The 22,767-nt window shown below is 35.5% G+C and overlaps 1 protein-coding gene across 5 annotated transcripts in view; it reads left to right on the top strand.

Moving 5' to 3' along the window:
- Msh3 (mutS homolog 3) overlaps positions 1–22,767 on the top strand; it is a 191,776-nt gene that overhangs the window by 72,111 nt on the left and 96,898 nt on the right. For all 5 annotated transcript variants that reach the window (XM_078044414.1, XM_078044417.1, XM_078044423.1 and 2 more), the window contains exons 11-12: positions 5,395–5,479; positions 6,838–6,947. In XM_078044414.1, the coding sequence (XP_077900540.1) occupies positions 5,395–5,479; positions 6,838–6,947 (195 nt within the window). The remainder of the gene's footprint in view (positions 1–5,394; positions 5,480–6,837; positions 6,948–22,767) is intronic.

Consider the following 22,767-nt stretch of genomic DNA (forward strand, 5'->3'; position numbering starts at 1 on the left):
TCGGAAAGAATAAGAAAATCCATCCAAGATGAACTGTCAAACTCTTTTATTAGAAAACTTCTTATGATCACAGAATAATATATGGTGAATACTTTCATTAGTGAAAGTAGATTTAATATATAAGCTACTTTAATGACATCTAATGGATATAGTCCAGTGATGCTGTTAATCATCCTAAAATCATAAGACCTGCCACTATAAAAGAGGATTATTTTGCCTTAAATATCACTCAAAAACCAAAGACAACACAAGTAAAGAAACTACAGACCAACATTTCTTAAGAATAAAGCACAAAAATCTTCATCAAAATACATGCAAATGGAATTCAGTGATATAAAAAAAGAATTTAGGAATATAAATTTGGTTTACAAATCCCAAACCCAGTTCTTGTAATATGCTTTGTCAGTAGAATAAAAGACAAAACCTATACAGTCATTTCAATAGTGAGGAGAAGCTTTTGGCAAAGTGCCAAAAATATTTTTCATATTAAAAAACCTGAAACCAAAGGAATTTTCTTGACCTGAAAAAAACATATTTATAAAACCCTCATAGTTAACATTATACTTATTGATGAAATTATGAATGCTTTTCCTCTAAGATTAGGAACATGATGAGGATGTCTTTCTTACTACTTCTGATCAGCATTTTACTGGATATTCTGTCTTGGAGTACCAGGCAAGAAATGAAGTAAAAGGTATCCAGATTGGGAAAGGAGAAGTAAACATGAACTTGTATGTAAAAAGTCCTAAAGATTCCATACAACCATTAGAAATATATAACATATGAATTCACTGCAGGATGTGAAATAAATAGTAAAACTAAACTGTATTTTTACATACTTGTAAGTAAGAATACAAAAATAAAAATTAAGGTTCATTTACAATAGCCTAGAAAAGAATTAAGATGAATTTAATAAAAGAAGTACAAAACCTATATTCTGAAAACTATAAGACATTGTTGCAAGAAGTTAAAGAAGAACTAAATAAATGGAAAGGAATCCCAAGTTCATGGGTGAGAAGACTTAATATTGTTAGATAAATTTGGGGAATATTATATCTTATCAATTCACTGCAGTCTATGAAATTCCATCTGGTTTCTTTGCAGAAATTGACAAGCCCATCTCAAAATTCATATGAAAATTTAAGTACTCAGAATAATTCTAACAGTTTTGAAAGAACAGAGGTAGAGGACCCAAACTCTTATTTCAAAACTTACTACAAAGGAGAATTGTGAGTCCAGAAATAAGGCTATGCACTTGTAGTCAATTGATTACTGGCAAGGGTGTTAAGATAATTCAGTGGGAAAAGAATATCACCCCCTGCATCTTGTGTGACCCCACCAGTACAGGACTCTTGGAAGCTTGTACCCATTTGCCTCCTTACTTTGCCTCATGTACTTTGTCCCTTGTCTGAATTTGCTTTTTGCTCTTCACATTAATAAATCATAGCTATTAGTACAATTTTATGTTGAGTTGTGTATCTTCACAGCAAATCATTGAGCCTGGCAGGGTTCTTGGGGACTGAACATATACCTTACTTATTTCTCTCTCTAATGTATTTATTGTCAGCATTTAGGAATGGTGTCATTCATTTAATTAGAAGTGCAAATACTGTAAGACTGTAGTTTTGTGATATAATGCAGTGTATAACTTGTCAACTGCCCAAAAGACAAATGATGAATTTATGAGCTCTGAAAACCATATAGAGAACTATCTTCTGCTGTAGATTCCATATGTGACGAGGTGGATTTTTTTGGTCTTTATTTCTATTTTTATATGATATTTAAATGATGGATCTTTCAGATAAGGTCTGCTCCTTTACTACCTTTGTCAAAATTAGAAAGATTAGCTTTTGGAGGTTTTGTTTGTTGTATGTTTTCCCAAAAAAGTAGATTAAGAGTGATAGAGAATCTTTAATTTCCCTGGTAAGCTTTTGGCAAGGACATTTTCCTCCCATGTACAATTTGAGAAAGAAAAGCATCTGGGGTTGGGGTTGTGGTTCAGCAGTAGAGCACTTGCCTAGTGCATGTGGGACGCTGGGTTTGGTCCTTAGCACCACATAAAAATAAACAAAATAAAGGTATTGTGTCCAACTACAACTAAAAAAAATATTAAAAAAAAGAAAAGCATCCTTTGTGTTTTTGGTGTCTGAAATACTAATGAAGTATTTTCCCATGTTACTTATAAGATTTCTTTTCAGATTTACACAGTGTGGATTTCATTCAGGCATTATTTATAAGGTTCATTTCACGGCACCTAAAATTTGGCTTCTTCCACAATTATAAATATTTTAGAATTGCTTGAATATTTTAGGTCATTGATCATATACTGTTGAATACCTGACAGTGCTGGCGCATAGTTAAAAAATATATAGAATTTCTCATGGAAATCAGAACTGACAGAAGGAAATTTCTATTGTATTTGGAGGGAAGAGTCCAAGTCCAAAATATTATCGATTAAATATATTGAAGCTCCAAAAGCATGGTTATTCTTTGTAGCTGCTTGATAATTACTGTGCCACAGGAATCAGTATTAAGTTAATTTCAGATCAACCAGTGGTTGATTTCTTTTCTTAAAATCAGCACAGATGTCAGTTTAAGGAAATAGTTTCTCACTGCATCTAATTTGAAATGTGAGTACTTGTTCAGTTAGGACAAAAAGAAAATGAATGACAACAAAGCAACCCAAGGCCAACTAGCCAGATAAAACCCTGATTGATATAACACATTAATATTGTTAATGAAAAGAAACTGTCTTTGTAAAGATCTAGGATTATGAGCTAACCTAAGCCAATTTGCTTTGGTCATAGTTACTGATTTCTTTTTGATACTGTAGCTATTGAAAGTCTTAGTAATTGTAGATGAGGGTTCTAAGCTTCCTTTCCCATTCTCTTATACCAGGCAGTATGTTGGTCCAAACCAAATTTTGTCACATGTATAGGGACATTTTGGCAAGTGAACACTAAAATAGGCATGTAAAATCTTCTCTGGTTCAGAAAATTCTCTTTTTGGTATTCTGGCAGTGCCTTGCTTCAGCAGTTCACTTCAGACATACGTGACACATAATAATAGGAGCAGGAGTTCACTTTTAGTTAGGGTCAGTTGAGATTTTGGAAGGAATGGAGGATGTTTTCAGAACCATAAACCTAAAACATCATCCCTAGGGATGGATTGTTGGGTTTTCTGGTTTATCAAATTCTGTCCATGTGAAGGTGTGGGCAATTAAGTGGTGTTTCAGTTAATGGTTTACACACTTGTATGCCATTTATTTCACCAGTGAAGAAAGATTTCTTACACCTCTGAGATAAAGAGAGCTAGCCGAGATGCTAAGGCTTCTGGGTTAGTTTTTCTTTCATTTTATCTGCTAAGTTCTGAATGTTCATTTCCCTCCCAAAATTCACGTTAGGTTGAAGCCTAATCACCAGTTTAGTAGTATTGAAAAGTGGAACCTTTAGGATTTGATTAGGTCATGTAGTACACTTATAAAAGAGGTTTGAGCAAGTCTGTTTGTCCCCATCACCATATAAGGTGGGCATCTGTGAGGAATAGGCCCTCACCAGACTAACTGTGCCAACTCCCTGGTCATGGACTTCCAGCCTCCAGAACTGTGAGCAACAAATTTCTTTTATTTATAAATTACTCAGTCTAAGGTGTTTTGTTAATAGCAGCCCCAAATGACTTAGGACACCAAATAAGCATCCGTCTTAAGGTCTGTGTTGGATTAGGGCATTCACATGTTAACTCCTTATCCCCAGGCCATAGTTAGTTGAATTAACTATGGATAAAGGGTTCATATCTGCATACAAGAGTATCTGGTTAGATACCAATTCAGAGTCTAGGCTGTCAGCCCTTCCAGTTTAGATCTTTAGTAGCTAGAGATTTGTGTGAACATCTTTCAGCTTCCCCAATTTCACTGCCTAATTGTTTTTGCCTGTAAATTATATTTTTATTTTATTTCAGTCATTTTTGAGGGTTTACTGCTCAAAGGGAAGGAAAAAAAACAAACAAACCAAAACTGGCTTCCCCATAGGAAAGTGGCAGACATTTGCTGGGCATCTATAGTCTGCTAGGTGATTGTACAAGATGAGTAAGACATAAATAAATAACCCTTGCCTCCAAGGAACTTAGATTTATTAAGGAGGTTAGAAATACAACATAAATTGATGAAATTCAAAACAAATTAAATTGACTCCTATAAGAGGGAGAGAAAAGCCACACAAACCTGCCGTCTATCAGTTTTGGAGTTGCTGCCCTTTGAAAATCATTAATAGGTTATCATCCTTTGCAAAGTAGATCAAACCTGTTGCAGACAAATTACACTGCCAAAGAACAGTGTTCAGTAACTAGGCAACGTTCCTAACATGAAGTAAGTTGTTTCTCTTTTCCAGGGCTTTGGGCCTTGGTTGGGGGAGTCATCTAGAAGAAAAGGGATCTGTCTATGAATACTGTTTCTTTGAGCTTTGATTTTTGGTTATATAGATTCCTAGATGAGGACTCAATTCCATAACTGGCTACAGAAACTGGATTCTTACGTTAGTCTCATTTTCAGCGTGAGAAAGGCTGTTAGGTTTGACAACGTAACACTAATGCTTTCCTTATTTAGTTAAATGAACTGCCATTATTTTTCTACTCCTTAAAAATAAGCCATCAAGTCTGTAAAGTGCTATTGGCAGAAATGTCTGATTGACTGATAAAGGAAACTGAATTGCTGTAATACATTGATTAAGACTTCTTAACATGAATTGGAATTGTACATACATTTATTATGTTGCATTTCCATTCTCAAGCCTATTTGAAATTTATTGAATTTTAAATTTAGTTTTGGGTAGTTATGGGGACATAAGGAGCACCGAGAGTTCTTAAAGCTTAAGGAAATAACTTTTGCTATTCTTTCTGTTTTATATTTATAAACATTGGCAACCTTAATGGGTATTGTTAATTATAGAGTAAATAACATTTGTTGTACCTATCAGATATTGAGTACAGGCTTTTAAAGTGTTTATCAAGATGAGGTCATGCTAAAGAATAAAGAAACAGTTTTAGTATCTTGACATATTTTTCTAGCTAATTGCATAGCTTTTCTTAAAGATACCACCACATGTTTTGCTAGTGATAAAAGACTATATTTAGTTCTATTCCTGGGGAAATGTAAAACAAAAACAAAATCTTGTTACCATTGCTTTCCTTTCATGTCCTTGCTTTTGATGTTAGATCAGCTATCCTCTTGGAGCAGACACTGTCCCAGTAAAACTTCATTTTACCCCTTTTGGTTTGATTTTCTATAAAAATGCTAATTTTTATCATAGTGTTACTGTATTGTTTTTGGTTCCTAAATTAGTTTTTAAAGTTTCGTTATGCACTTTATATGTTGGCTCATTTTATTTCATTCTCTCACAGGAATTTCAAACAGCTGTCAAGGGAAATGGAATTTATGACAATTAATGGAACAACATTAAGGAATCTGGAAATCCTACAGAACCAGGTTAGGTACACACAGAGGCTAGTTGACTCAAAATGGTTTTGAAAGAAACATTTAGAGTAAGGTAGCAGTCTGTTTTTAGGAGTGCAGATGGAAATGAGCAATAGTGTATTCAACTGCCTGCTCTGCTTGTCATCTGATAGTTGATTTCTGTATCCTCATTCTATATAAATATTTCTTTGGGAAGGTATCAGCTTTGAAAATTAATATGAAGTAGATTTTTGTGGCATCTGGTTGAAAATATTTTTTCCTACCTGCCTTTGACTCTTTGTTGAACTGTTTGCACTGTTCAGTATTATCAGCATATAGAACAAGTCATTGTGATATTCAGCTTGACTATAGGATGCATCATATCTCACATCACAAACTTTCATCATTGTTTATTTGGCCTTTGTTGATGAATTATGAAGATAATGCAGACTTTAAAATTATTATTTTCACTTATTAAATTATCACTGGAAGGTGAGACATTATATTGTAAAATTAGTGTTATAACAAAGTGATAAATAAAAACCAATTCCAAACAAAGTAGCAATTTCAAATCATTTGGTTGAGTATTAGAAAATCTGAATCATATGAATCATGGTTTTTAAAAGTCTCCAGAAATACATATTACTGTTGCAATAAGTAAATACTGATTTTTATTCTCTTTATATTTGGGTCTGCATAGTATTACCTAGTTTCTTCCTTTTTGCAGTCTGTCCTAGTGTACTCCAGCCAGACTTTTTACTCATTAATAATTTTATCATTGTTACTGAGTTATCTAGGGTTTGCACATCAGTCCTTGCAGGTCTCATTAGCTCTGCATAATGCCCATGATAGGAAACAAATAGCAGGAATGGAAGGACATTCCTTGGCTGTAGAAGTGCTCCTGTCCCAGTCCTGCAGGCACAGCTCCAGCATTCCAAGCTTTCTTTTTTCCTGCCACATCTTCCCTATTCAAATCCAATCAGTTCTGAAATCCAATTCCTGAGGCAGGAGTCACCTATAATCCCAATACCCTTTAGGATCCTTTCTATTGTCAGGACTTGAGTCATTGTAGAAGCAGAAGGTGCTTTTGGCTTCCCTTTCCATAGAGCCTTCTGATTAACTAATTTTTAGTTAACCAAAAACTACCCAGATTTTTCTCTTTTCTGTGATAAATATCAGTACTTATCTTGTGCGAATGTGTGTATATATCTATGTATATATGTTTTCATTCATCAAACATCAAATGAACATTTCTTATGGCCACACATTATGCCAGACATGTATAGATTTAAAATTGGAATAGATGGAATAATTAAGGTACATGAACAACTAATGATTTGGCACAAGTATAATTGTCTAGTTAAAAAAAGTTGTTTTCTGATCTTTCTTAGACTGATATGAAGACCAAAGGAAGTTTACTTTGGGTTTTAGACCATACGAAAACTTCATTTGGGAGACGGAATTTAAAGAAGTGGGTGACCCAGCCACTTCTTAAGTTAAGGTAAAAGGAATTGTTTTTTGTGTGTTTAATCTGATATTATAAAATTGTGAAATTAAAGGTGTTTGCCTCCTTAAAAATCCAGGGTTACCATAACTTATGAGAACACAATTTTAAATTGGGGAAAAATTTCTTTTATAACTGGCAATAAATTATCTAATAGTTTGAAGATTTTTTTCCTGTATCCTCAAGAATAAACTTGCTTGTGGATTGAAAATGGGTATATTGTCAAGGGACAGTGAGTTTGGGTTATCACCGGCAAAAGGAGCAGGGGAGTAGGGCTAGAGGGACTATCTGTGCCTTTTATGGAGGGCTTTGAAGGTGATGGTGAGGAGTTGGTAGCCAGAGCCAGTTAATTCAGTGATTCTGAGCATAGGGGTGACATGGTCAATGCTTGGCTTATAGGAAGGAACTATTGACGATGCGGTGGTTAAGTTAGCAATTGATAGAGGGGTGCTGAGGACCTGAGTTAAAGCAGTGATGGCTTTTCTGCTGAAATCCAAAGCAGGTGAGACTTTTAGGAAATTAAGAATTAGTAGACCAGGACTCCTTCAGGGAATGTACTTGAGTCAGGTGCCTGAAACACAGTGGTTTTCACGTATGTCTGCACATTGGAATTGTGGGAAGCTTCAGATGCCTGTGTCCAACCTCAAAGATTGTGATTTAACTGGTCTCCATTGTGGCTGGGCAGTTGGAATTTATAAAAGTTCCCCATATGACTCATAAACAGATAAATGTAGGAACTCTAGCCTACGACAGTGCTGACACTTGACAAGAGTCCAGTTTATGCTTACTGAATGTATGTTCTTCTTGAGCTCTTTATTATGTATTTAATATTCAGAATCACTCTCTGAGGTAGGTCCTTAAAGTGAGGAAACAGATCCAGAGCACTTATTATCTTATTCAGTGTTTCACAGGTGGTAGAGGGAAAGCCCAGATCAAATTCCATCACTGACTCTATAGGTTGAGGGACAGTAGCCATTGCCCCACGTGGCTGTACCAAAGCGTGGTGTGCTGGTGAGCAGTGTGGTGGTGTAACAGCCCTGTTGGCTGAGTCAACCCCACTAGGCCTCAGTGTTCTCACCCTTGAAATGGTAAAATTCCTCCTTACTGGATTGCAGTAAGGGATAAAATGAGACAATAATCCTGACCACTGTTTTTGAGTTCTTTATCTCATACCAGGCACTCTGCTGGGGGCTTTATGTGTCTTTTAAACCTCACAACAGCCTCACTAAGTAGATTGTATTATTAGCTCCATTTTACTTGAGGATTAGTAAGATAGGTTCACTATATTCAATAAGGGAGAACAGATGTTGGTAATAAGCTCTAAGACACATTGATGATGAAGATTACCAAATCACTTCAGTCACTTTGATTTCCTTTCATGAAGACTTTAAGACATCAGAAATTTACAAGGTAAAGAAGAAACCCTAAAAATGGAATTATCTCCTTTAGTTTAATTTTCTGATGAAATGAAATGACAATTTTGAGATGAATTCAAGTAGACCATGTTTGTCTGCTCTTTGGGGGCTGAATCCTGTATTCCCTGGGATCCTATTTTCTGAGAAAGGCTGAGAGAAAATATGCAAATAAACACTGATGCTTTCAAGTGTGAAGTTTATGCTGGCCTAATGCTTATATTTGCCAAAAAAATTTTTTTCCCTAGATCTTGGTTTTAAAACTTTTATCCTCCCAATCCATTAAAATCAACTTTAAGGTCTTGAGGGTATAGCTTGGTGGTAGAGCACTTGTCTAGCATGTGCAGGACCCTGTTTTCACTACCCAGCATTGCAAAAACAAAACAAAAATACACATAAAAAAATTCCAGTTAAATCCTCATGGCTCTTGCAACCTATTTCAAACAGATGCCTAGAAAAAACTATCAAGTCTTTAGTCAGTGGCTCAGCTATAGTTTTATTATTGTTCTCTCTCTCTCTCTAACACCAATCTAAGTGCAGAGCTGATCCACATCAGTGCTTCCTCCAGGCAAGCATTTTGCCTTTGACACTGACAACAGCCAAATGTTAGTTTAAGGTCTGGTTTTCTTCTGGAGTGAGATCATGGAACAAATAATGGGTGACAAGGGAATTGAGCAAGATAAGGCAGATCTCCCAAAGTTCTGCAAGATCCCATTGTTTGTCAGTCATCTGTGAATTCTCTTTAAGTCCTTTAAGATTGTTTATTTTTAGCCTCTTCTAGCTCTCAGGGCTACAACATAGTTCATAAATCTGGGACCAAGCGTTCAAGTTTCAGAAGATTTTCCACCCCACCACCTTTTTATTCTATCAAATGGCTTCTTTGGTATAGAATTTTACTAGTGACTTTTAGAAAGTATAAATGTTTTTTGCTTTATTGACTATTAGACCTACTGAATTTACTGAAATTATTGAGACTAGATTTTATGTTACTGATATTGTATTGGCATTTACAAATAACCTTTTGTTTTTCTTATGTGTTATGGCTGGTAGTTTTTATGTATTCTGATAATTTTAGGCAAGAAGAGGCTCCATGTGGTTTATTGACTTCTTATAATAAATGTCACATTGGCTAGCTATTAGTCTGTCCTAAGTCCTTTTAAAATTAAATCAATTATATTGAATTCATTTTTTAACTGGGTTTTTCTGCTTGTTTAAGTTGTGATGGCCTTGTCAGTGTTCTTTTAAATAATAATTATTATTATTATTTATTTTTTTTATAGTTGTCGTTGGACAACATGCCTTCATTGTATTTTATGTTGTGGTGAGGATTGAATCCAGTGCCTCACAACGTGCCAGGCAAACACCCTGCCACGAGCCCCAGCCCCAGCCTTGTCATTCCTTTCTATATATTTGCTGTATGTACTTTACTGGCTTAATCAAAAGCCCAAAATACAAATTATGCCTGTAAATATTGATTTTCAATGAGTCTGTACCCCAGACTCATCTGTGATGTATGGGATGGGTCTTTTAAATAATATTTTAGGCAAAATAATTATTTCCAAAACAGATTGGATTATCTTAGAATGATCAAAGTTCTGGCCGTGTGACTCAGTGATAGAGCACTTCCTCTTATGTACAGAGCCTTGGGTTTGATCTCCACTACTGGAAAAACAAAACAAATCAAAAAAGTATTCAAGATTCAGTAGGATAATGCTACATTAAAAATATTAATTAAAAAAATGGCATCTCCTTTGCTACCTGATCCTCCCATGTTGACCTTTTCCAGAGTTTTCTCTTGGGGCCTCTTCTCACTTCCCACTATGTAGGGCCTTGTCTGTGGCTATGACTTCTCCTGAAACTCATGTGCTGATGACTTTGTCACCCTTTTCTCCAGCACTCCAGACCCACATATCTGTTAGTACATTGGTATCACAGGAAATGTTCAAGTTGACTGTGCAAAACAGATTGCTAACAGAATTTCCCTCAATAAGATAGTTATTTTTTTCTTTCTTTTACTTTTATCTTTTCCTCCCCCCGCCCCAACTCTCTGAAATGCTGGGGATAGAACCCAGAGCCTTGTGCATGCTAAGCAAGCACTTTACCGCTGAGCTATATCGCTAGTCCTGAGATATTGATTTCTTAGAAATGTAGCTATGTGTTTGCATGTACACATGTGTATGTTCATGTGCCACACACATGCGTGCACACTCACACACAAAACAGTAGACTATTAATCATAAATCAGAATCTGAGAAATCAGCTCCTTCCCTTACAGTTGATGAATTATTTGAACAACAATGAAAGTACTGAATTCCTGTTAAGAAGTAATATTAAATTATTTTGCCTTTTTGTAAATTCACTGTTTTATGAAAGGCAGTTCAAATAAAGCCTTTAGTGTTTATTGAGGAAATTAAGCATTTCCATGCCTCTTGTCTTGCCCTTCTCCATTTTCACTCTGTACTCCTCATTCATTTTAAGAATAATTTTTATGGGTGCATGATAATTATATGTGATATCGCACCCCTTTTATGACGTGCTCATATTTGCATAATGTAATTTTATCAATTTTATTCCTCAACCCCCCCTTCCCTCCCGTCTTCCCTCCCTCTGACTCTTTTTCACTATCCTATTGATCTGTCTTTTTTCCCTTTTTTTCTCCTTAGCTTCCACACATGAGAGAAAAAATGATCCTTAACTCTCTGAGTCTGGCTTTAATAGAGTGTATATATGATTATGTTCCTCTTTGCTAATTACAGTTCTTACAACATGCTGAGATATAACTTATTTCAGGAACTTGGCACATTTGATTCTCTTTTTTAAAGTAGAAACTTCCACCCATTTTTTTTTTCTTTCCTAGTTTGCTGACTGCTTCCTCAGCATCTCCTCTGCTCTCCGTTTAGCCTCTGTGTATCCTCTGAATGTTGGAATTTCCAGACCTGAAACTGAGGAGTTTGGTGACTCTCTCAAGACCCTCAGCCCCTTTGTGAAGTCTGCTTTTCCTTCCTCCCTCTGTGGAAAATGAACTCCTTTAGATTTTTGTTCTCCTTTTTACCCTCTGCCCACAACATGCACACAAACTACATTGGGAACTGAGTCTCAAAGTGCTTTGAATATAGTCGGTAATCAATAATCATGAACAAATGAGTCTATTTGAAAATCTTAGTAGTCCAAAGACCTTATTTTCTCTGTAAGAGAAGACATTTCTCTAAGAAAATTGATTTTAAAGAATTCTTAGAAGAGGCAGTTTTCCTTTATATGATTCTTTTAGTGCTATAAAATTAGTTGATAAAAACTACTTGTTCCTATTTACTGAAATAATTGCTTAGCCAAGTATGAAACATTGTATTTAACACTGCAAGAAATGTGTGGCAGCATCTTGTGTTCTTTCCACATCTGTAGTGGCATTATGGTAGAAGTTACTCAGACAAAGTCACATAACTGAGGAAGAGAGCAGACTGGGTGATAGGAAGGTGCTTTGTTCTGTCTTTAGATGTAGCTGGTTTTAAGTATTATATAAAAGGTTCAATTCACAACTCTAAACACATTTGGGTTGAAATTTACTTAGAAACATTTGGGGGCACTGTGATTTTTCTTTTCCTCGGTTTGTTGATACCTCTTCTTAATCTCTGCCTTCATGATCATATGGTGTTCTCCCTGTGTGCGTGACTCTTCACATGGCATTCTGTTAATAAGGACACAGTCAGATTAGGGGCCACCTCATTCCAATATGACCTTACCTTAACTCATTACATCTGCTATAACTCTATTTTCAAATAAGGTTCTGGGGTTGGCATTTCAACTTACCTTTTTTTGGACGTACACAATTAAACCTACAACAAATAGGTTTATCACTTCAAATCTTGTCACCTTTTGGCACAGGTAGATTAAATGTACCCATGTCTTGAATGGGAAGAAGTGTTTTGATTGTCATTTAAATATTTTGCACATTTATTCAATTTCTAAAGTGAGTTTGCAAAAACCATTGAATTTTGTAAATTAGGAACATTCTATAATTTTGTGCCTATGGTACAGTTATCTTAGAAATCATCTTTTCATCTCATCTCATCTTTGTTAAACATCCTCGACTATAGTTTTTCAGGTAAACACATTTATGTAAAATGTTACACTGATTTTAGGAGTGAGAAAGGAGTGAGGTTCATAACTAAGATTTCAAGAAAGAAAAATAGCCAAGATAGATTGGGAGAAGAGCTGAGGTGAAAGAGGCAAGATTTGTCATTCTGTGAGCGCATCTCTTTTTTGGAGAAGCTCAGAAGGATCAAGGGAGTAGAAAGAAAATGGCAGGGTGGGAAATTACTCTATCACTGAGCTTCATTTTTAAGTCAATATTCAACTATCTTTAGAGCTATCTATTTTTTCTGTTTTATAAATGAGGAAACTGAGACTTAGGTTAATTGTCCAACATTATCCAGCCAGGCACTTAGAGGCCTATTTGAAAGCCTAGTTTTAGAGCTAAAGAAACTTCAGCTTGAGTTCTGATTTCTTCATTTGGATACTTTAGTTTCTTCACCTATGAAATGGAAATTATGACATCTACTTCATCCAGTTGTGAAAAGCAGATGAGACAATATATATAAAGGATTATTATTGATCCTAGTATCAATTTTTATAGTCAAGAAAATCTGTGTGGTCTTTGTAATACTAAAAAATTGGAAGCAGCATATTTATTAATGGAGGAATGGAAAGTAAATTATCTGGCCATATATTGTAATATCATATAACAGTTAAACAAAAAGACCTAAATCTATACATATCAACATGAATGAACCTAAAACAATTATATAGTACACTAATATTAGCACTTATTTAAATTTTGTAATACATTGTAATATTCTATTTTGATTAGAGTTTCATACAGAAATGATAAAAATATAAAAACAAGAAGTAGAAAGTATGTTAACTGGCATCAGGGACGCAGGTGGGGTGATGCACACTCATGCATCACTTAATGCTGCTGTGTGTTCTGAGAAGTGTGTGGTTAGGCAGATTTGTCATTGTGCAGGCATAGTAGAGCCTGTTTACATGGACCTGGATGGTGCTGCCTGACTACACATGTGGGCCATGTGGCTGTCCATTTGGGATAGCTTTGTTACTTCCAGAGCTGTGATGAACAAAACAACATGAGATGAAGACAAGTACAGGAGAAAGTGTTGCTATCAAGAGAGAGGGTGTGCACAAGATGTCTGAAGAGGCCATGTACTGATTTATAGTAAACTTTTTTTTTTTAATAAGTAGATGGAATACACTCTAAAATAATGATTAGGGTATAATACATACATAAACCAGTAACATAACTGTTTTCATTATCAAGTATTATATACTGTTCATAGTTGTATGTACTCTATCTTTTTACCCCTCACAGTGTACTAGGTTTGTTGATACCAGCTTCACCACAAACACATAAGTAATGTGCTACACTATGACATTAGGACAGCTATGGTGTCAATAGGAATTTTTCAGCTACATTGTAATCTTATGGAACCAATATCATATATGCAGTCCATCATTGACTAAAACATTGTAATGTGGTACGTGACTATATGATGTTTTACTTTTAAGAAATAATTTTATGTAAAATACATACATATGTATTTTTGGGGGGATCCTGGGGATTGGACCAAGGGACACTTGACCACTGAGCAACATTCCCAGCCCTTTTTCATATTTAGAGACAGGGTCTTGCTAAATTGTTTTAGGGCCTTGCTAAGTTGCTGAAGATGACTTTGAACTCATGATTCTCCTGCCTTAGCCTCCTGAGCCACTGGGATTACAGGCATGTGCCAACACACGTAGTATAACTTTATTTTATTTACATACTTTTTATGTGGTGCCGAGGATCAAACCCAGTGCCTGGCACATGCTAGACAAGCGCTCTACCACTGAGCCACAATACCAACCCCTATGCACAATTTTTTTTTTTAAGTGACACTGCTGCTGCACCTTCACTACCATCATAAGTAGGTCCCTTTGTTTATCTATGTGGAAAGCCTATATTGGACCTGAGGGCATTTGATCTCTACTACATTTTGATCTAGAGGATGGGGATACAGTCACAAGATGACCCAGCTACAGGGTTCCTGTGACAGCAGGAAAGAGGCTGGGTGCTCAAGTAGTTCTCTTGGATCTGTGTAGGCCCATTCTCTTCCTGAATCTGGTACTTGTCTGTGTTTTCTTCTGCCTATTACTATAGTCCAGAATGTAAGAAGAACTGTGATTGACTGGAGCTGACCCCATGCCTTTGTCCATGCTGGCAGAGTAGATAGAGTCTCTGTGTGAGTCCCTTCTCAGAGTGATGTGACAATTAGTGTCTTTGTAGGGTTAAGCATGGATCACAGCCTTTCTTTTTTTTATTTAATGCTCTGGACTTGACTAAGTCTTGGGAATTTAGAGAGATCAACTTCATGTTCTGATTAACTAAGTATTCAATATATTTGTTAACACTACAGGCAGTACATTGGTTAGGGAGGCTAACTTCTAACAAAAAGACCCCCGTAGAGTGAAAATTAATTTTTTTTCTTTGCATAAACATAAACTATCCAGGACCTTTCTAGATTGGGAGTGGGGTAGAACTCTCATCACACAGGTATTTAGGAACTTCAGGAGCTCTGCTGTCATAATTATGGCTTCCAAGGTCATCCTGGGCACTGCCATCCAGCCAATAGAAGGAGAAGGAATGGAGGGTATATGTTTTTGTTTTTGTATGATCCAGGTCTTGCAGTGACATATATCTCTTCTGCTCACATCCTCACTGGCTACAATCCATTCTGATGGTCACACTTCATTGCAAAAGAGGCTGACGAATGTCATCAGCTTGTTTGTCAAGGAGGAAGAAGAAATATTTAGTGAACACCCAGCAGTCTGTTGACAAATGGCTTTTCCCCCCTTTGTTGTTGTTTCAACTCTATAGTACATTTTTTTTTTAGAATTAAAAAAAATCAGCTTATTTAAATTTTTAAAACTTCACAAAAGTTGGAAAGCTTTAAAGATGTGAAAAATTACATAATGCAATGTTTGCCTCTCATACCTGCCCCATATCTGCCTGGGCCCCCTGGGCTGTTATTTTGTTGTGTGTCCCTCCAGAGGTTTTTTTGTTTTGAAAAGAGAACAAGTAAATAGGCATATATATTCTGTGACATCGCTGGGCCATAATATCCACAGTGCCTTTATCTGAGCTTTCTCTTAATAATACAAGATAGTTATTTTGAATTTATATTATTCAATCTCAGTGACAAGATGGAGTTCTATTCTCAGGGAATTTTTTATCCACTTTGGAAAAGTATAATCTACAGGGAGGAGAAGGAGGTACAAGTAGTGAAAGCTTTTATGTCTAAAAGAAAACACCTGTTACACACTGTATAGCTCAATACTACAATTAGAGGAAATGAAGAATGCTTTTATACTTCAAATTATATTTTTAGAAAACTGCTTAAGAGAATTAAACATGCTAAGTTAATTCCTGACACTTAAATCACATACATAATTAAAATTAAGGGACTAGAAGATTGTTTGTATTAGGAATTAGCACCTTGACTACTTTTTTGGTGTGATTTCTAAAGTACTAAGTACATTTACTGGTAGCTACTTCTTTTGAATAATTAAATGGCTCCTATTTTGGTAATCCCATATGTTTGGAGTATTAATGGTTGTATTTCTAATTCATTACCCTGACCTAAATGATGAAGTAATAGAATGTTACATATTTCCTTCCACTTAACATTTAATTTATATCAGCAAAACTAAAGACCACTTTTAACTCCCTGGAACTATTTGAAATAAACGACTCTGAGAGGCTCTGTTTATTCTTTGTGGTTTCCTATGTTCCATGAGTCTGCTATCACAGTGTTCCCCATGCTGACTGTGGTTTACTCAGCCTGATGGGATGCATTCTTGCTCATAAATGGAAAGGGAGCATGACAGTGGCACATAACTGAGAACTGTGATTGACTGGAGCTGACCCCATGCCTTTGTCCTTTGCTCTGTAACTGAATGAGTGTGGAAAGGGGAATAGCTTCTACCAAGGGGGGAAAAATGAATCTTAGGGCTATAACCCAAATGCCTTCCCTGTCGACACAGATATATTAGCTAGCATTTATTGAGACACAGATACTAGGAACTTTGAGCTGCCCTCTGCTTTTTTCTACAGTACTGGAATTCTCAGTGAGATCTAGAACAGCTCAAATGCTTACAAGAAATGGCAAATTTCATTGGGGCTAAGGAGGAGGAATACAGGAGAGATGGAGAAGGAGATAAATTATTTTCTTGGCTCTCCTGCTTTATCTTTCTCCACCTTTATGCCTTTATTAGGGATTTTCAGAATATTCTTCCCCTCAGAATGCTTCCCATGGGAGAACTTCATTTCCTGTCAACTCAGTAACATAAAAACCTCCCTAATGAAAAGTAACTAAATATGTTGGAAGTATAAAGAGTTTCCTTTTAGGACATAGCTGAGCTTGTATATAAAAATTAGTGGAGGAACTCAGGGAGCAGTCTAGGAAAGGAGTGGAAATGGTGAATTGGCTGTCACTGCTGCTCTCTTGGCCTTTGCAGACCTTGAAAATCAGGATTGGGTTTTAATTACTTTGTGGGAGACAGAATACAAGGACTTGGGTCTGTTTAAGTTAGGGAAATTTAGTACCTCATATTACCATAAAGCACTATAATTTCAAGAGAGAGGTAACAGAGGTTTGTATTTTGGCTGGTCTCGTCACGTCACAGGGAATTGTTTTCAAGAATTCTTAACCCTAGGTCCTCTCTCACAGGTTTACAGTTCCAGGTTACAGAGTCTGTGTAGTCTGGCAGTTTCCAAGCTGTGAAATTTACTTAATGCAGTTTTGATTGTGCCTCAGACAAATATCTAGTTACCAAGTTAAAAGAAATACAAAAGAGTATTAAAAAAATGAGAATAGAAAAAAAATTAGCTGGTCCTGATACCATATACCTCTAATCCCAGCAATGTGGGAGGCTGAGGCAGGAGGATTGAAAGTTTGAGGACAGCCTTAGCAACTTAGTAAGACACTGTCTTGAAAAAAAAAAAAAAAAAGGACTAGGGATGTAGGCTCAGTGGGAAGGCACCCCTAGGTTTAATCCCCAGTTTCTAAAGAGAAAAGAAAAGAGGGGGGGGGCCTGGAATTGTGGCTCAGCGGTAGAGCCCTTGCCTTACATGTGTGAGACCCTCAGCACCACATAAAAATAAATAAACAAAATAAAGATATTGTGTCCATGTATAACTAAAAAAATATTTTTAAAAAAAGAAAGAAAAGGGCTTGAGTTGTAGCTCAGTGGTAGGGCTCTAGCCTCGCACAAATGAGGCCCTGGGTTCGATCCTTAGCACCACATAAAAACATAAACAAATGAAGGTATTATGTTCATCTACAACTAAAAAAAAATTAAAAAAGAAAAGAAAGAGACAAAATAATAAAATATACTATCAAAAGTGTTCAGGTTGATTTTAAAAAGAAACCTTTTTATTCATTTCACTGTTTGTTCTTTTCCTATCCCCTCCCCTTCCCTTTCCTTCATTCCCCTTTGTTTACTGCACTGAATTTCTATTCCCCACTCCCCCTTACTGTGGGTTAGCTTCCACATATCAGAGAAAACATTAATCTTTGGGTTTTGGGTATTGGCTTATTTCACAGAGCATGATAATCTCCATATCCATCCATTTACCAGCAAATGAATGTGACATAACTTTGTACATATATGACTATATCATAGTGAATCTCACTATCATGTACAGACACAAGATTGGAAATCCTAATTAGAATAAGGTATATTCCATGCTTATATAATTATATCAAAATGGACTCTACTGTCATGTGTAACTATAAAGAACTAATAATCATAATAAAAAAGAAACCATCATATACAGTTTAAAAACAATGGATGGTTAAACAAGAATAGATGCAACAGTGGAAATGGTGGTTCAATATCCCTTATCCAAAGTTCTTGGGATAAGGGTTCTTGGGACAGAGTGTTTCAGAGTTTTTTTTTTTTTTTTTAGAAAATTTGCCTTTACGTAGTGATACATCTTCTTTTATAAATACCTCATACCCTATAGCCCAAAGATCATTTACATAATATATTTTAATAATTTTATAATAATTTTATGCAGGAGACAAAATTTCATTGTATGACATTTTCTACTTCTGGCATCCTGTTAGTATTTGAAATGTTTCATATTTTTCATTATTTCAGATTTTTGATTTTTTAAATTAGGGATACTCTACCTGTATAAGATAATATGTGAAAGAATTACCTAGAATGTAGCAAACTGACAGTGTGATAGATAATATGAGAGATTGAAAGACAAACCTAAGTAGTCAAACATAGACTTTATCAGATTTCCAGAAAAAGAAAAGAAAATTAGAATGGAAAGAAACCGTATTCAAGAGATGATAAAGGAAGAGAATTTTTCATAATTCATGATAGATGTGAATTCTTAGATTTAGAAAGCATAACATACCCAAAGTGCAATTGAAAAGAAACAAGAAATCCACATTTTGCTAAATCATAGTGAAACTGGATAATGCTACATTGGAGATAAAAATCTTACAGAGAGCAAAGAAAGATCGTCTGAAAGCCAATTAAAATTATATAGCTGACTCACCTCCTAATTTCTTTGTGTTTCTTTTGCTTTCCTTTGGTGACTTCTTTTGAATTTGTTATTTTTTCATTTTCTAACCGGTACCTTAGTACTTTTGTGTTTGTTTCTATTATTTGTTGTCTCTGTTGATTCTTAATCATCTGTTTTCTTTTCATGCTTGGCTGTCTTTGTTTATGTACTGGTCATATTATTTGGAAAATTATTTGGGAGAATAATGTGAAGAATGGAATGAAGGTGCTTTTCTCTCAGAGAGAACTTTTATTTGCTTTTACCAGGTTTTTGGAGGCATTACTAAAATACCAGGGATTGAACCCAGAGGCTCTTAACTACAGAATCACATCCCCAACCCTTTTTATTTTTTATTTATTTTTAAATTTTGAGACAGGGTCACACTAAGTTAATTAGAGCCTTGCAAAGTTCCTAAGGTTGGCCCGGAACTTGTGGCCTCCTGAGCCGATTGTGGGGACACCGACACAGATGTGTGCCGCTATACCCAGCTGGGACCATCTTCATTCAAGTTCAGTGTCTAAACTTTTGTAAGGACTAAAACAAATGATGCTAAACACAATCAAAAGTTCACCCTTACTACAAGGCTCATTTTCTTTTACATTTTTTTAGTTATAGATAGACACAATGTTTTTATTTTGTTTATTCATTTTTATGTGGTGCTGAGGATCGAAACCAGTGCCTCACATATGAGAGGCAAGTGCGCTGCCACTGAGCCACAACCCCAGCCCTGCAAGGATCATTTTCATAGCAAATTGTTCTAGCATGTCTTTTCTGTACAAAAGTAGCTTAGGCTCCTGAATTATTCCTCTGCGGTTTTGCTTTTTAAAAAAAAAAAATTTTATAGAGTTATTAGTTACCATTTTGTTAGTTTCTTGATGCTTTTATGAGGATAGTTTATGTTTCATCTTGTGAGTGGGAGGGATGGTCTGGAAGTACCTATTCCCACCATTACCAGAAACAGAATTCATATTGCTTTTTTTCAAAGACTCAGATTTGTGTACTAAACCTATAATGAAGCATAGCTGTCAGAAAACTATTCTGTTCAATGAATTGTACTCTGCTGGCAAAATATTGCCTCATTAGGACATGAGTAATGAAAATCCTTTAAAACTTGTTGGATAATTTGCAATTTACCACATGTAATAATTCAGAATAGCTCTTTAGAATATAATTTCACTTTTAAAAATGCTTTTTCTTCATGTCTGCACCATTTGAACTATAGTTGTGGATGATAGTGCATCTTGTTACCCAGTGTGTTGCTTCCTTTCCCTCCCTCCCTCATCTAACCTATGACAGCTGCTTTTATTTGTGTTTCCTTAATATGTCTTGAAACTGCTTCTTTCCATTCCCATATCCTTTCCTCAAGTTCAGGCCTTCAGTGCTGTTCTGGGTTTCTGAAACAGCCTTCTGTTCCTGCCACTGTTCTTAAGCCTCTCCAAGCTATTAGCGTTGGTTCCAGTTGCTTCCAAGATAGTCACAGCTGCTGTTTGGCCTGATTGCTCATGTGGCCACACTTACTTCTCATGTTCTTTGGTCACATTTCCTCACCCTCACTTTCCATTTTCCACTAATTTTATTGTTCTTCACTCAGACAATAGCTGTTCCTAGGAAGTTCACCCAGACCCTGAAAATTAGATGTACCTCCCTGTGTTCCCATTGAACTTGGATCATAGCTCAGTTATAATTTTATCACGTTGTTATAATTAATTTTTTTTAAATTTGTTACTTTTTGTCAATACAGTACAGCTTTTTACAGTAGTCAGGGCTCAGAAAGTTCATAGTGTGAACTTTAACCACCTTCTTCAGCCAGTTAGTTCTTAGATACTTAGTATAGTTCATTGAACAAATGAATGGTGGGCATGAAAGGCAAATTAGATGGGTGCAGGTAATAATGCTTGGGTCTGAGGAAAACACTAAGGACGTGTGGTTCATGTTTCTAGTAGAGGGTTATTTAGATAGTATGTTTAGTCATATCAATGACCATTGTATTACTTTGTGAATTGAGTTTGTTAATTTCAGTTATTTGTCTTTAAAGCAAACCTTTCAGTAAAAAATGGAAATCCAAACAGTCCTTCTAGCAGTTTTCATTTCAGCTGCTTCTCTACAAATACCTTTATGTTTGAAATGTGTTGCATCTCCCAGGCCTAACTGGTAGGTACAGACTCCATCACTGACAGTAACTATAGGTCACATGGTTTTTTAAGTGACACACACAACAGATACTAATGTTATCACCCAGTTCATCTCTAAATGTGAAGGACTCCAGTGACACCTACAACTAGTCCTTGGGTCTTTCATGGTAAAGAAGAATCTTTGTTATCTCCAGGACATCATAACCATTGTTTTTTTATTTTTTATTTTTGGCTTCTGGAATGAAATGATTCAGATGCCTTCTTTTTGTTTGTTTACATTGTTTAGTATCACACTTGGAATAATATCTTTATCATCGTTTATTGGATAGTGCTGCTTCCTATTCTATTGCTTGTCAGACTCACCAAATCTCTTTATACTAAAATAAGGATTCCTGATTCTGGTGGCTGACATCTACTTTATTAGAATTTCTTGGAAGATCTTATAACTACTTGTTATTTAAAAATAATTTTAAGGTATGTATTTTATTTTTAAAAACTTAGAAGTCATTCATTTACATTCTGATCTGCATAGAGGAGATAAAAGTGGAATTAGAGCCACCCCAATGATGAGCAATTTGTGATAAATGGTACCATACATCCTTTCATTCTCCCTCCATTCATTTAAATACCAATAATTAGTAATAACTTGCTTTCTTAATGTGTATTTTTAAAGTGTATTACCTTTTACAGGCTAAAATTTAAAATTTAAATCTGTCGCAACATAATGCTTCAAATTATCACTATCAGATCATACTTGAGATTCCAGGACTAGTTCTCCTTACTTAATCTTTCCTTGTTCACTTTTCACGAAATACCTGTCTTTATATCTATGTGTTAAGGTTTGTCTACCCAGAGTTATTTCCAAACTTAATTTTTGGGTACAATTTCTCCCTTTCTTTTAAGATGATGATGATGATGATGATGATGGAGGCAGTGAATATTTAATGAGTAGTTTGTATACAGACAGCACTGTACTAAGTGTTGGCATATATTATTGAATTATTATGACACATAGAGTTAAGGCCCCTTGTTGTTCTTGTCTTTGATGGAGAAATTAGGGCAAGACTAAATAATTGGTCAGTGGCAGAGCCTGGATTTGAACCAAGGTCACCTGCCTTCTAAGCCCAAATTCTTAGCCTCTGAGCTATTACTTTTCCTAGAGGAGGCTGTTTTGAACCCAAAATGATTCGTGATACAAATGATGCTTTTGCCTACACTGATACTAGGTTAGAATAAAAGTTACTCCCTTTTTGCTTTTGCAGGTTCCCAGCCAAATCAGCACAACCTTTTTAGTCTCTAAGATATTTAGTTTCATATCTCTTAAAATTTTTTTTAGCAGAATTCATAAACATGACTTAGGTTTTTCTCTTTCTGTATTTCAGAAAATATTTAATTTTAAGACAGTAGCTCTCTGTGTAGGCTGTCTTATACATTCACAGATGGCATTATTTTATCTGTCCTTAAACCATCTGTAGCATCAGCCTAGTCTATTCCAATTGGTGTCATCTTACATTTATGCAGGAGTGAGTTATTAAAGTAAAACTTTATATTTATATTGCATTTTGGGTAAATGTTAGAGTAAAACATTGATTTATTTTATCACAACAACTATGCAAAGAAAATTTAATTTTTTAACCTCATCT

This window comes from Ictidomys tridecemlineatus, chromosome 1, assembly GCF_052094955.1.
Source record: "Ictidomys tridecemlineatus isolate mIctTri1 chromosome 1, mIctTri1.hap1, whole genome shotgun sequence".
In the NCBI taxonomy this organism is placed as follows: domain Eukaryota; kingdom Metazoa; phylum Chordata; class Mammalia; order Rodentia; family Sciuridae; genus Ictidomys; species Ictidomys tridecemlineatus.